General features: G+C 42.6%; 2 protein-coding genes across 2 annotated transcripts in view; one reads left to right on the top strand and one right to left on the bottom strand.

The window, feature by feature from the left end:
- timm50 (translocase of inner mitochondrial membrane 50 homolog) overlaps positions 1-1,801 on the bottom strand; it is a gene marked incomplete at its 5' end in the record, with an annotated part of 57,426 nt that extends 55,625 nt beyond the window's left edge. The window contains one exon of the mRNA XM_084065401.1: positions 1,586-1,801. Coding sequence (XP_083921527.1) covers positions 1,586-1,801 — 216 coding nt within the window. The remainder of the gene's footprint in view (positions 1-1,585) is intronic.
- The window catches only part of LOC311050670 (uncharacterized protein), a gene marked incomplete at its 3' end in the record, with an annotated part of 728,236 nt that extends 713,624 nt beyond the window's left edge, over positions 1-14,612 (top strand). The window contains exons 3-5 of the mRNA XM_084064756.1: positions 11,017-11,190; positions 11,855-11,965; positions 14,552-14,612. Of these exons, the coding sequence (XP_083920882.1) occupies positions 11,017-11,190; positions 11,855-11,965; positions 14,552-14,612 (346 nt within the window). The remainder of the gene's footprint in view (positions 1-11,016; positions 11,191-11,854; positions 11,966-14,551) is intronic.
- Positions 14,613-15,159: the final 547 nt, after the last annotated feature.

The following is a 15,159-nucleotide window of genomic DNA, read 5'->3' on the forward strand; positions in this document are numbered from 1 at the left end:
GAATGAAGATATTTTTGTTATCAAACATTTGACCTCTTAGTTGTCCAGAATCTATCATCAGAATCTGAACTGATCAAATCCCTCTCCCTGGCTAACACTAAGGCTACAGGGCTTCACTGTCCCTGACCTTCAGACTGTGGACACCAGGAGGTCCAGCAGGCAAGAAAACATCAACATAAACCGACACCTGTACATTAAATATGATATGATCATATGATCCTCACCCTGTGGACGAACCAGCGTTGACAAACATGCCACCACCACTACCTACTAGATTGTGTGTTTGAGTGTGAGCGTGAGCGTGCGTGTGTGCGTGCGTGTGTGTGTGTGTGTGTGTGTGAAGGTACAGCCTGTCTCTGAGGAGACTGGCACACCAGAACCAAGCCAGAACAGGTCCATGTGTTGACACTGGATCGGGTGACATTGTGTAAAACAGGGATCAAACATGTCAACATGTCAGTCCCTGTCACCATGCCTCTGAACACTGACTTAGCCCAGTTAGCCTGTTAGCCTCACCTCCCAGGTTAATTCATTCAGTCTTTGCTTATAACGGCGGGGACGCTCGTTTTAACAGCCAGACACATCCAATGCGGGCGGGAGGCGGCTGCTGCTGCTACCCCGCACCTAGCCCTGGTCTGGTCCTCTCTATCGCTCTGCTAGGAGCAGAGCTCCTCCCGTGGACTGAACGTTCCACTACCGTGCGAGGTCTCCAACCTTAGTGAAAAACAAAGGAAACGATTTCGCTACTCATCGAAACAAAGGCCGTTTTGTGTTGTTGAAGGACTATTCTCCACGGTGGGAAACGTCTCAGGACCCCCACCTGCTCCATATGATACACTTTTTGGGCAGAAAAGGGATTATATGTCCGTCAGACGGAAATTATTTTATTCACTCCACTGCGCCCTCTACAGATCTGGTCAGTGGTAATTTATATTGACCATATCCGTAGAGAGCGATAATTTCCGTCTTAGCGGACATATTTTATTTTCTGCCCTAAAAGTGTATTATACAGAGAAGGTGGGGTGCTGAGAGGCTTCTAACCGTGGAGAATAGGCTTTCAACAACAAAAAAACAACAACAAAAACGCCTTTGTTTTCATGAGTAGCGAAACAGTCTCCTTTCTTTTTACTACAATAGGCTCTATGCACAGCAGCCATATTATCACTTCCTTCACAGGTGTTACCAATGATACTAATGAAGGCTCTGTTCCATTTAGTGTAACACAGTGGTTTCCACGACCCCCATAACTCTGAGAATGTACAAATGTAAGGGTCCATTTGGTTCCATTTGTACACTCTCAGAGTTACACACCTGTAAGGGGCCATTTGGAAGCCAATGGGGGTCCCTGGACCCCAACTGTAGACCCACTGGTGTAGCAGAGTGTTTCCAGTGGGCCAACATGCACAATATCATCAGCACCCTGGCTCTGTTTGACCAGAATGGAACAGAGCTTTCATTAGTATCATTGGTAACACCTGTGAATGTCTTCATAATATGGCTGGTGTGAATAGAACCTATAGCAGAGCGGCACACCCCTCAAACCAAACCCAACGCCTCCTACAAGCCAAGTCCTCCAGTCCCTCACCTGACTCTGCTGCTGCTGCTGTTGCTGCTGCTGGAGCTTCTCCTGGAGGATTTGTTGAGCCAGGCCGCCGGTCCCCGTTCCCCCCGGCCCGGCCTCCGAGGCCGACGGCTTGTCGGTGGCCACCGTCCGTAAAAGGAGCCTGTTGGCCGGGCTGCAGCAGCGCAAGAGGCCGCTGGTCGCTCGGACACACATGGGGAGCAGAGCCGTGGCCGACATGTTGGATGGAAACCGCCGATAGGGGGAGGGCCGAGTTATGTTCCGTCGTACTACGGGGTCGCGTGCCGAGCGATAGCAGATCTACAAGGCTACAACGCGTCGCGGACGCTACGCGTTGTAGGCTTGTAGATCTGCTATTGGTTGGCGCGCGGCACCGTCATAGGAGGAAGTATAAATGAGGCTGGGAGGGATCCCGAAAGGAATATAAAGGACAAACCGACCCGATTGGCTGGTCTCTGCTTGAGTGGCGGGCGGCTGGGTGCAATCGGGGGGTGGGAAGGGCGTTCCATGGGGAGTCTGGTCCAATCAGAGGGGGAAAGGGCGTTCCTTAGGGCGTCTTGATCCAATCAGAACGAGTCCGCGTCGCCAGGGCTTGCCTCAGTAAACTGGGTTTCTATTCACTGCTCAAAGCTCAAATCCGGTCTATGGCACGCCTACCGTATCCGGTAATTTGCAGATAAATTATACGTACACTTACTCACGCCATTTCCGTATCCGTTCTAGACCGGATGTGCAAACTGCACAGTGAATTGATCCCAGGCTAATCAGAAGCAGAAAGTGTTGACCTTCGTTAGAACGTTACGTCACTTGCATCAAGTCAAAATGTATGAAGTTTATAACAACAATTAAAACAATTCAAATATATATGTTGATAATAACGGTGTTTGATTTCCTATAATGACATTTCAATAAGAAATGCATTATTTATTCCTTTCAACATGATAGACTTTTATTAAATAGAATAAACTGTTATACAATTTAGAGTAAAAGTAAATTATTCTCACACAGTATGCAGATATACATCATTGTGCTTATACCAGAATGTATATTTTGTAGACAAATGTAGAGCATCATTTCCAGGTAAAATGTCTATGGATATTTACACAATATAAAATCAAGTGTCCAGAACATTAGCTATGTCTCGTTTGTCAACCCGTGGATATTTAAAACAAAATCATATATTTCTAATAGTCGATAACATAAGTGTCCTGTTCTATACCAGAAATATGGTCAATGAATAATACTGCTCCAATGCCATACTGCCGGCTTCATCTACCCGAAAATATTTTTTGGGTTGTGATGTCAGGATGATGGTCAATTAAGATGATTATATGTTACTAAATCAAGAGTTAATTCATCTTGATCCCCAAATCTTGACTGCAGACAATACTGTGAACGTCCACCAGGGGGTGATCTTTACTCTTGAGACAGTTGGTTTGTTGCCTCGTAGTAAATAAAACCAATATGATAAAACACTGGGATAACATGATATAATCTTTATTTCAGACCCATGGGTCCATATAAAAGAAGACAGCATATAATATAAAAAATATTAAAAAGCCAGCAGTTAAATATATATGTCACAGTACGATTGGAGAATCAGTCAAATTGTAGACTGCCCTAGCATGTCTGATATCTGGCATAGAGGGGCGGGTTTAACATCTCTGGAGAGAGAATGCGTGTGATCTCATTGGTTCACGGATCTGTCCGTCAGTGTATCATTTCACCATACAGAGCCTACTCTCAGTGCCTGACTAAACCTGTCTATTTGGCATAATTTTGATGTATGTGGACAGTGACGAGGTAATAACCATACGGTTCTCAATCTTGCAAACAGGCCCAGTAGACCCCCCACAATTTTGCCCAGGCCCTGAGCCTTGCATACTTATAGACACCTCCCATACAATTAAGTGAAAAATATTTATGAAGCACATTTCAAAACAAGGTGCTGTACAACAAATAAAGACATCACCGTAAAACAGAGTAACAGTCCAATCCAATCCAATCCACTTTATTTATATAACACATTTTACAACTTTTCAAGGTTTCCAAAGTGCTGTACAGAATATAAAAAAAACAAAATACACTATAAACAGTAAATGGAAGTTAAAACAATGGATACAATAAACAACAACATTATAAGATAAAGTGCTTGCGAAACAAGCTTTTTAAAAGCATCAACTGACACTATTTTTTTGTGACAGTGGTAGGCCATTCCAGAGAGTGGGGGCTACCACTTTGAAAGCTCGATCACCTGTTTTCAGTCGTCGTTTTTATGTCAAATGAAAAGCCCTTTGTCTGAAGACCTATGTAATCTCACATTGTCCTTGCAGGGATCAAGTACTTTGGGGCCAGCCCAAAACACAGTGTTATGGTGATTAAACAAATGTTCAAGTTCTGTCACTGTAAGTACTGTACCCGTCATATTAATCTACCATGGCAACAGTAACATGACGGTAAGGAGGGCAATGTGGGAAGGACTCTCCCACTGCATATGCAGGCAATTAATGTTATTTTTTACGCAGCAATGTACTGATAATCCAGAGTTTTAGTTAACGTCAATTAGTACAAGGATACTTTAATAATGTACATATATTATGCAATAAGTGATTACATATACTATATTTCTAATTGAAATATTCATATTGTCCAATATCTGTGTTGTTGTCACTGTTGCAGAAAGAATCCTACTTGATGTTTGTCCTAATTTAACACCGTCCAACTTGCAAGTCATTGTGACACTCTTCAACGCCCATACAGCATGCAAACACACACACGCACGCACGCACGCACGCGCGCGCGCGCGCGCACACACACACACACACAAATACACAACGTGCAGAACAACAATAGTCTTCTTTACCACAGAGTGTACTAGTGTTGAGGTGGTAGACTAGTGTGGGCGGGAAGTCAATGGAAAGGATGACTTCTACTGGTGTAGATGAACCCTCCTGCAATACAATTATTCTCATTTTAAAACAAATCATAGAATTTAGAAGAAAAAAATATGTTTTGTTGTGTTTATGTTAGAGGACATTATGGTATTGTAGATCAATGATTCTCAACCTTTTTCATTTCAAGGACCCCATATCATGTTTGTCTCAGGGACCCAGGTCTAAACTGTAAAATCCTCAGTGGTAATTTAACTCCTGCAAATGGAAACCGTGTAAAAGCACACTCAGAATTACAGAATCAATGTATGATAGATTGATGTGAACATTAGTTTGTGGTCAATAACATCATTGTGCTTTTTCTTCTGCACAGGAAACAAGAAGTGTTCAAAACACAGCTCCCCACTTCATGTCTGCTGCTATATTTCCTGTGGTAAAAATTGTGACATTACTTGATGGACATTGTATTGTGATAGTAAACACTTCAGTAAACATTGTATTATCTTTTTATATGATTAGTAGTATCTGAGTGAAAATGTGTAGGTCATTGTATATGTTTAGTTTACTGTACATCTTGCTGAACAAATATTAGACGTTCTTAAACAGAAATGTATGAACGTTTTTTACAATTACAGTTAGAGGCCGCATACCCCTTGACCTTTGATACCTGAAGTGCAAACCACTGTATTCGAAACTGAGACTAAACTTAATTGAGTACGTTGCCATGTGTGTGTGTGTGTGTGTGTGTGTGTGTGTGTGTGTGTGTGTGTGTGTGTGTGTGTGTGTGTGTGTGTGTGTGTGTGTGTGTGTGTGTGTGTGTGTGTGTGTGTGTGTGTGTGTGTGTGTGCGTGCGTGTGCGTGTGTGTGTGCAGTGCAGCGTGAATGCGTAGTCATGTAACTTAGACAGGTCCTGTAGTCAACTTGTCATCATGAAGCCTTACTTTGTTTGAACGGCTTTTAGCGCGTCTAGGAAACGATATGCAGAACCAAAATTGTATTATTTGTATGGGTACCCGGTACCCGCCCTTTCGTATTCGTTCGGTACCCAACCCTAGGACAGGTGGATCGCTGCCCTCTACTCCCTCCTGTCCAGCAGCTAGGGTCTGGAGGTCATCACCTACGGAGGTGGTGCTTCACTTTCCCCTCCTAATTTCCGTCTGGGGGACATATTTTATTTTCTGCCCAAAAAGTGTATTATACAAAGAAGGTGGGGTGCTGAGAGGCTTCCCACCATGGAGAATAGTCTTTCAACAACACAAAACAGCCTTTGTTTTCATGAGTAGCGAAACAGTCTCCTTCTATATATATACAATTTGAATCCTGCGCCATGTCGGTTGTCAGTATGTATGCGACGCCAGTGTGACGTAATCTGACATCACGATGACAACGCCAGTGTGACGTAATCTCACGACAGCATGACATCACATGACATCACATCCTACCTATAAATTCTAGGATGCCGTCAGATCGCACCAGTTCGACGGCTTCCATAGTGGGTTTTGGTCATTGGAGAGGTGATGCACGTCACCTCTTTCTGAAGTGGGTACTTTCAAAGCCTGCCGTGGATTTAGGAGAGCACAAAACTCTCTCTCACACTGTGAGGTGCCTGTAAGGTGGCACTGCAAAGTGAACGACGCGTCACGCTAGACGTTCGGGCCGCATAGCGGCCCGAACTTCTAGTTTTACTACAATTGGAGACCTCGCGTGGTAGTGGAATTGTCAGTCCATGGGAATAGCTGAGCGGCACACCAAACCCAACGCCTCCTCCAAGCCAGTCCTCCAGTCCTCACCTGACATAATAAGTGTCCTGTTCTTCCAGAAATACGGTCAATGAATAATACTGCTCCAATGCCATATAGTCAGGGCTGTTAACAAAAACACATTTTTTCTACATGCTCTCCATCACCATAAGTTTCATTTTGGAAGGGGAGCCACGTCATCAAGATGGCAGAAGGCGGCCATCTTGGATTTCAAAGATGTCCACCATGTAATATCTATGTGCCAATATCTCGACTTCAAAGCCACTTAGAAGGTCAATCTTGGTGTCAATATATACAGTATCTGGGTCAAGGAATGCAATAAAGCTATTGAGAATACCACTAGATGTTTATTTGTGCCAAGATCAAATATATATGGTAATTCTAGCAACATATTTACATAATATTCAACTCGGTTAGCAGTCAGACACATGAAGTGAACTGACATTCAAAATATCTGTCACATTGACAACTGCAAAGATCTGTGCAATTCCAGTGTGCCTTCTTGCATGAGCACCTTGCACCACAACCACGTTTACAACCGCACTTGAGCAGTTCATTGCAGGCTTTTGACGCCATCGGTTGATTGCTCCACACAGGAAGCCAGACCTGGTTGTTGTCATCCGATGTCCATCCCCATCGTTCTGGACTGGGTGTCGGCTGCCGGGCCAGTTCAGACGTGGCCCAGGTCCCAGACTGGTGGGCAACTCGCTTCACGTGTTGCAACAGTGAATCTTGCGTTGGTGGAATGAGTTCCATCGTTTTGTTCTTCTGGCAGAACAACTCTCGCCGTGCTTCATTGCCAGATTCTAAATCACTTGTCTTATCATACATGATGACTGTGAAACGCTCAAGAAGCTGAAAGTGTTGGGCATCTATGGTCACTGAAGTGTATGGATTTTCTGCCATGTAGTTGAAGGCCTGGGTGACCTCAGGGTAGGACTCCCACGCAACCCATGCTGACTTCTTCCCTTTCCCGCAGAATGCTGATGTTGTAGCCTGGGATCCAGCCTGATTCGCTACGTTCGGCGGACTTTTTTCTCTCTCTCCGCTTCTCAGTCTGGAATGCCTCCCATCTACAAGGGAGGCGGGACATGACAAACGTTTCGAATCGTGCCGTGGCTTCTGATTGGTCTGTGGTGCGGGGCGGGACAAAAAAAACAGTGTGATCGTTGTGATTCGTCATTCGTTTGAACAACATCCAATCAGCAACGACGTTGCCTAACGTAACATATGTAGTTCCAGTGTAGTTCTGCAAAACGAGTCAATGGGGTGCATTCCAGACTGAGAAGCGAAGAGAGAAAAAAAAGTCCGCCGAACGTAGCGAAGCAGGCTGGATACCAGGCTACTGATGTTGTGTCACAGCCTGTGTAACAGTGGAAGATGGGAAGTGTTGTGGACTTGTCTTTGCCCAGAGCATGGCAGATGGTGTTTATATGAACATAGGTGTAGTTCTTGCCAGTGCCAAAAGTAACCCAGATGTCTGCAGCTGGATACTTGGTGAGCAGGGCATGGAACTTGCCGATGAGGATAACGACAACATCCGTATCCACAGTGCGTATCAAGTAGGTAGAACAGCCATGTTCCAGGGCATCAAACAGGTGAATCACTATCCTGGTGTCGGCCTCTTTGTGGTTACATGGCAGCATGGAGTGGCTGATGTCTGTGCCGACCACTGTGATGCTAGATGTGATAAAGACCAGCTTGCCCTCTGGCCAGGCAGTTAATGCAATCTTCCCCGAGAATAAAGTGAAGAGCTCCTGCTTGTTCATAGAGTCACGCAAGAAATCAGACCAATTCCCCAGCAGCTTGTTCTGACAAGCCAACTTCCGTCGTATGCCTGGCCTCTTTGCTTGCTTGTCTGCTTGGTCTTGGGTGTTGGGCATCTGAAGAGAGTGAGTGAGTTCTATTTGATGGGCTCATGAATAGAGTGTCTGCGGCCCCTGATCACTGTCTTAAGGTACTTGTTGTACAAATCTCTGCCCACTGATTCCACATTGCAGACTTTGTTAACTACTGACTCGTCAAGAACATTTCATGCTTGTGGGTATCATCTAGGAACAGATTGCCCATCCAACTGATGGTGTGAACCAACACTAGTGCTTACTCTTTGAATGTCTTTTGTGTAAACATTACTTCTTCATGGTGTTGTCGTTTATAACCTTTTGCTATACTCCTGATCAAACTGTATTAGGAGTTGTGCTTGTTTGGGCCCTTCGATCATCCACTTGCAGAGGGATTCTTGGTGAGCTCCACTGCACCTCCAGAACCCTTCAGATAACTATTCTGCTGCAGCCTTTCTTATCACAGTTTCCACGTATGCTACTCTGTCAAAGTTCTGCAGTAGTTACATGCAGACTGCTGGAGCAAACCAAGTGAAGGCGGTTCAACACTTGCTTCCTTTCTTTTGAAAATAAATAGGAAATAACAAAGAGTCAGATATGTCAAGCTAAATACAAATCATACCAATATGTTGTGCATAATCTAGCCGAGGCATACAAAGTTGTGTAGATATTTTGCCAGAATGAACCAAATGTTCACATATTGGCAGATATAGTCACTTGTTGATATTCTCAATAGCTTTAATGAATTCCTTGACCCCAAAAACATATATGTTGACACCAAGATTGACTTTCTAAGTGGCTTGGAAGCTGAGATATTGGCACTTATAGATATTACATGGTGGCCATCTATGAAATCCAAGATGGCCACCTTCTGCCATCTTGATGACGTGGCTCCCCTTCCAAAATGAAACTTATGGTGATGGAGAACATGTAAAAAAGAAATGGCGCTTTTGTCAGTCGTGTCCACATTTTTCAAAAATCTGGTCTTAAGCAACCGGACTAATACTGCCTGCGTCATCTATCCGAAAATGATTTTTTGGTTATGGTGATGTAATGATGATGGTCGTATGATGATTATTATGTTATATATAGGCTACTACTAAATCAAGAGTTAGTAATACAATTTCTGACAGTCTAAAGAATTGATAACCTTGTGATTGTAAAAAAAAAATGGCATCATTTTATTTGATTTAATTTAAACGCTTATAGCGTTACACTGAATGACATTTTATGGGGTACATTTATATGAATGACAATAAAATAGAATTACTGGCTATATTCATGAATATACATATTATTAGGGAATAGGTGACAATCCAATGAACATAAAAAACTATTTTAGGAAGTTGTATTTGCTGTTTAATTGTTTTGATACCTAGACGATCTTACTTCTTTGACCCATATATAAAAAAGTGAAAATAGCTAATCTACACTAGAATGAGCCCTTGGAATCCCTTATTGCACACCAGGGTTCTTCCTTGTATGCATGCAACCTGTCAGACTGATTGGTCCAACGGTATTAGCTGCTCACAGTCTGTCTCTCTCTCTCTCTCTCTCTCTCTCTCTCTCTCTCTGTCTCTCTGTCTCTCTGTGTCGTGCGTGCGTGCGTGCGTGCGCGTGCGTGTGTGCGTGTGCGCGCGTGTGTGTGCGCGCGCGTGTGTGTGTGTGCGTGTGTGTGTGTGCGTGCGTGTGTGTGTGTGCGTGTGTGTGTGTGTGCGTGTGTGTGTGTGTGTGTGTGTGTGTGTGTGTGTGTGTGTGTGTGTGTGTGTGTGTGTAGAAGGAAGTGGTGTAGGAACACAGTTTGTTCCTACTCCATTGTGTGGAAAGCACAGTCCCGACACCATTTTATTTTGCAACTTCTGATCAAAGCGTAAATATCAATGTAGGGTAAGCATTTTTAATTACACAATATTGTCTGTCTGTCTGTCTGTCTGTTTCTCTCGCTCACTTTGTCTCTGCCTGGGGGGAGTGTCGTAGCAACAGTAAGCCTACATTAGGGGTTAACATAGGGTTGTTTAGATACAGGCCAATTCATTTCTAAGGCATTCGATGATAGACCACAACTTTTAATCAAGCCTATATGTGAATGGATTAAAATAAACAAGCTTCATGTGTCAAAATAAACTGTAATCAAGCTGTTTTTACATTATTGTGAATAATACATTTACAGTGTTGCAGATCTACAAGCTCAGAGTGAGCTTGTAGATCTGCTATATTCTTGGCTCAATATATGTATATATATATATATATATATATATATATATATATATATATATATATATATATATATATATATACATATACATATATATATATATATATATACATATATATATACGTATATATACATATATACATATGTATATATACATATATATATATATATATATATATATATATATATATATATATATATATATATATATAACTAAAAGGAAAAACCTTCAAAAGAAGGGACCGCACAACTCCAGGACTGATTTTGCTTTCTTTATTTGCACAGCGCATTTCAACGCGCTGTGCAAATAAAGAAAGCAAAATCAGTCCTGGAGTTGTGCGGTCCCTTCTTTTGAAGGTTTTTCCTTTTAGTTATATACATCTCTTGCACTGACCTGCACCTCCAGTCGAGGTCTTACAAAGATGTGCACGAGTCTTATTTAGTTCATATATATATATATATATATATATATATATATATATATATATATATATATATATATACATATATATATATAAATATATATATATATATATATATATATATATTTATTTCATTTTACAAATTGTCTCATAAAAACATGAACTTATTTGGGTATTTTACAACTGTCACTCCAAAAGAGTCACCTCAGCTAACCTCGCGTCACTAAGCCTGGTTAACATTAACCTGTGTGATCCGGTTTAGAGCCCTTTTTCCATATCCTGTCATTTACCTGTAATCTTGACAGGTTTAATAAAGAGCAGAAGATGAGTGAGTGTGTGGAGAGAGAGGAGGAGGGACCTGACAAACATCACATCCACAGACCAGAGTCTCCAACAGCCAGCTGTGTGTCTATGAAGAGTGACGCGTCTAAATGTTATCCTCCTGACTTCAGTAATGAACCTGGACCTCCAGACACAGAGTATGTGAATCCTCCTGTACAATCTACACTAGAACACTGCTCAATATACACAACAAATTGGATTTTTTGATTGTATGACATATGGTCCAAGAATGATAGGACAAATGTGAAGCAGTCTGTTACAGCGCCACTGTATGGCCGATTTTAATAATGTGGGGTGCAGGATCTTAGTTGGCCTACTGGGAGTGTGTGTGCCTGTTTCATGCAAAAACATTTTGCCCAATATTAGCTGTTCACAGACAGAATACTCCTATACAATACATACAACACAAGAACACATGCATGTTGCATGTGCAAATGAGTAAAAAACTCATGGAGTCTAATAACGGTGTGGTCTCAGTGTCCAATCTTTATTTATTGATTGTTATCTCGGCAGGCGTGTGTGTGTGTCCGTCACTAATCTTGCAAATTAGTACACTGATGCTCTCAGCAGAGAACCTTTAGTCATTTTAATGTCAGTTCATGCACGTCTGCCCGTCTGTCCGTCTGCCCGTCTGCCCGTCTGTCTGTTGCTTCAATGTCAAGGAGTCAAAACCCAAGAAGTTTTACTCTTATATTGTATGTATTAATGTATGTATAATGGGACGTAACAATAAACACATCTTGAACAAACTGACTTTATCCATTCACGTGATAATTGTATAAATATATTTATGATTCCAAGTCTTTACCACAGACCAGAGTCTCCAACAGCCAGCTGTGTGTCTATGAAGAGTGACTCCTCTAAATGTTATCCTCCTGACTTCAGTGATGAACCTGGACCTCCAGACACAAAGTATGTGAATCCTCCTGTACAATATACACACTATAACACTATACAACATGCAGAACACTATAACACAACAAAGTGATTGCATGTGTAACAGGGTGGTATAAATTAAGGTATAGCCAACTACGCCACCTAGGGGATTGCGCCCTAGGAAATAGTGTTTAGGAATCTAAATGAAGTAAACCACCGACGTGAAGGAGTAATATCCAAAAATGTGTTTTACATAAGTTGGCCTCCTGGTGGCGCTATAAAAGGCAGATGTGAAAAATGCAGGACAAAGGTTTTTCCCTGGCCTCTAGAGAGTGTGCATACAAAGTTGTACACAGATCGGTGCAGTTATAGGTAAAAACACGAATCGGCCTGTTATAGCGCCACCATGAGGCTGATTTGAACATTTTCATGTGGCATTTCTTCCTCTGCTTAGTGAGAATGTGCGTGCAAAATGTCACAGAGATTGCATGCTGTGTTCATGATTTGAGGCATTTTGTTCAAAACGGAGCACTCCTGCAAACTTTGGAAGCCATTTTTGTTTAATGACTATAGAGATACTGTGTACAGATTTGCGTGACGTTTGGACAAAATCTGTAGGAGTACTGTCAAAAAATGTGTTTTGCTAAAAGTGGCCTCCTGGTGGTGCTATAATAGGCCCATGTGAAAAATTTGGGGCAGAGGTTCTGAATTGGCTTCCAGGGAGTGTGTGTGCACAGTTTCACTACGATCAAGCCAGCTGCGATCAAGCCGTCCGTCCCCGGACGGAGGGTAAAACATACTCTCTCGCCATGCCTTTCGGCCTGGCGGAGACAATTACAATTACAACTAATTTAACAACTAGAAAAAGTGCTCCTCGGAGCACAGGTCTCCGCCAGGTCAGGTAGGTTATTGTAGGCCAGCAATGTTCGGTATTGGCCAATCAGGATGGAATAGGAAAAATAGGACGGAACCATCTTGATCACTTGACTACAGAGATAATGTGTACCGATTTGCATGATGTTTGGACAAAAGTTGTAGGAGTAATATAAAAAAGAAAAGTGTTGCAAAAATCGGCCTCCTGGTGGCGCTATAATAGGGCAATGTTAAAAGGGTGGCATTTGTTCCTCAACGTAGTGTGAATATGCGTGCAAAGTGTCACCGCAATCGGACGCTGCTTTCATGATTTGCGGCATTTTGTTCAAAACGGGCCACCACTGCAAACTTTAGATGTCAATCTTAGCCAATCAGGATGGAATAAGAAACATCTAACAGATCCGTCTTGATCACATGACTATAGAGATCATGTGTACCGATTTGCGTGAAATATTGATAAAATCTGAAGGCTTAATATCCAAAAATGTGTTTTACATAAGTCGGCCTCCTGGTCGCGCTATAAATAGGCGGCTGAATATATGAAAAAAAAGCACCTTACCCAAAATAAATTTGAACAAAAGGTTTTTCAACAGTTTTTGTTGTATGTGGTGTCCTGAATAACATACTAAAAGTTTACCAAAGTTTGCCCACTGGAAAGGTGTTATTTTCAAGATGGCGTCCAAAATGCCCCAAAAATCATTAAAACAGCCTAACTCCTTCTTTATTTATCCTAGACAAGTACTTTTTGTGTCTAACCCCATGTTTTGGGGGCCTGGGAATCCATTGGACTTATCCAAATTGCAAATATACAATTAGATCATTGTGAAATCCAATATTTTGTTTGTGACCCCATTAAAACCCTCTGAAATGGTCACCCGTTTCAAGTTAACTTAACTAATTATATAATAAATGTTCAACTACTTATATTTATTTTTTACTGGAACAAGGCTTCAAGATATCCTCAAAACACAACAAAACTAGTAGTCACAACTTGCAGCAATTCAGAAGGTGGTGGCAGAGAATATGATCAGTTGATAGATGGTATTGTTTTTAATATTGAAAGGTTTTGGATAGCTCTGTGGATCAAATTTAGCCCAAACTAAATTCATCTTTGACTTGACCCCAAAAAATGATTTGCATTATGAACCAATATCTCTGCACCCCTCCCCTTACTCACCCCACAGGAACTTCATAACTCCTCCCCTACATACACGAGAATATTTATTTTACTCATGGACGCGCAGTGTCATCTTGTAGACACAAGATTTTGAAAAAAACATTAAATAGATGTTTATAGAACCTTTTAACACATTAGGAAGGCAATCAGTGTGAGTGTGCAAAGAGGAGGTTAGTGTAAAGCTGTCAGAACCGAGTATCTACTGGGTGCCTAGACAGAGGGGAGTATGGGGGGTGGGTCTGGTCTAGAGTATAGTGGGCCTAGGGTTCCCCTCAGGTGGGTAGAGGGGAGTATGGGGGTCACTGTATTGCTCCCGAGGCACTTGGAGAGCGTAGATGAGCAAAGTTAGGAGGCAAGGAGACTGTGAGCTTCTGATCTCCCCCATGTCCCACGTGCAAAACCTCCAACCTCCATTGTGTCCCTATGTATGCTGGTCCCAAATGGACCTCCTGGCGGGTCGGGATATGTCCGAGATAGGCGCTCGTGAGTTGGCACAGGTAGTGAGGAGGGTCGCCCCCTCCCATAGTGGTGGTTGCAAGACCTCCACGTGGTGGTGCATGACTGTGTGTCAGGCAGACAAGGGTGTCTATGTCGGACTGGCTCACAGGAGAGTCGGTGGTAGCTGACCATTAATATTCCCAGGGGCTCCCAGTGACTTATCATTATGGCTCAGAGCGTCCTCTCCCCTCTCCAGAACAGCTCCAGAACAAAAAAAATGGTGTATGCCGAAAGCAATGCTTGTTTGTTGGCCCCTTATGGGCGTGGAGGTCGGTTAGATTGGGATTCTATGGGGAGACTGGAGCCCAGGGCGTGATGGGCTGTCCCCTATACGTACCTTCTTGCTTTTAAAATTATCCAGAAAAAGAGATCAGGGTTCAAGCTTATTGCCAGCAGTACCAATCACAAAATAAGGACATGTGAAATTAATTTTGCACTAAAACCTCACACAACTACTAGTCTCAGGAATAAGGAGATCTGGCAAATCTGAACCTTATCCATGCGACACTCCTCCACCACCCCTGCCCAGACACCCACTAGATACATGTTGTGATAGCTATGTGATGACTTGTACACCCTCTCTTGGCCCATAAGGGGCAATTTCTCTCCACTGTAGAGTCCATCTTCCCCATAGACCAGACAAGTGGCCATTTCTTTCCTACTGAGTGTAGTGTTCTCAGCT

The sequence above is a fragment of the Gymnoscopelus microlampas genome, assembly GCF_963454915.1.
Source record: "Gymnoscopelus microlampas genome assembly, chromosome: 8".
Lineage (NCBI taxonomy): Eukaryota > Metazoa > Chordata > Actinopteri > Myctophiformes > Myctophidae > Gymnoscopelus > Gymnoscopelus microlampas.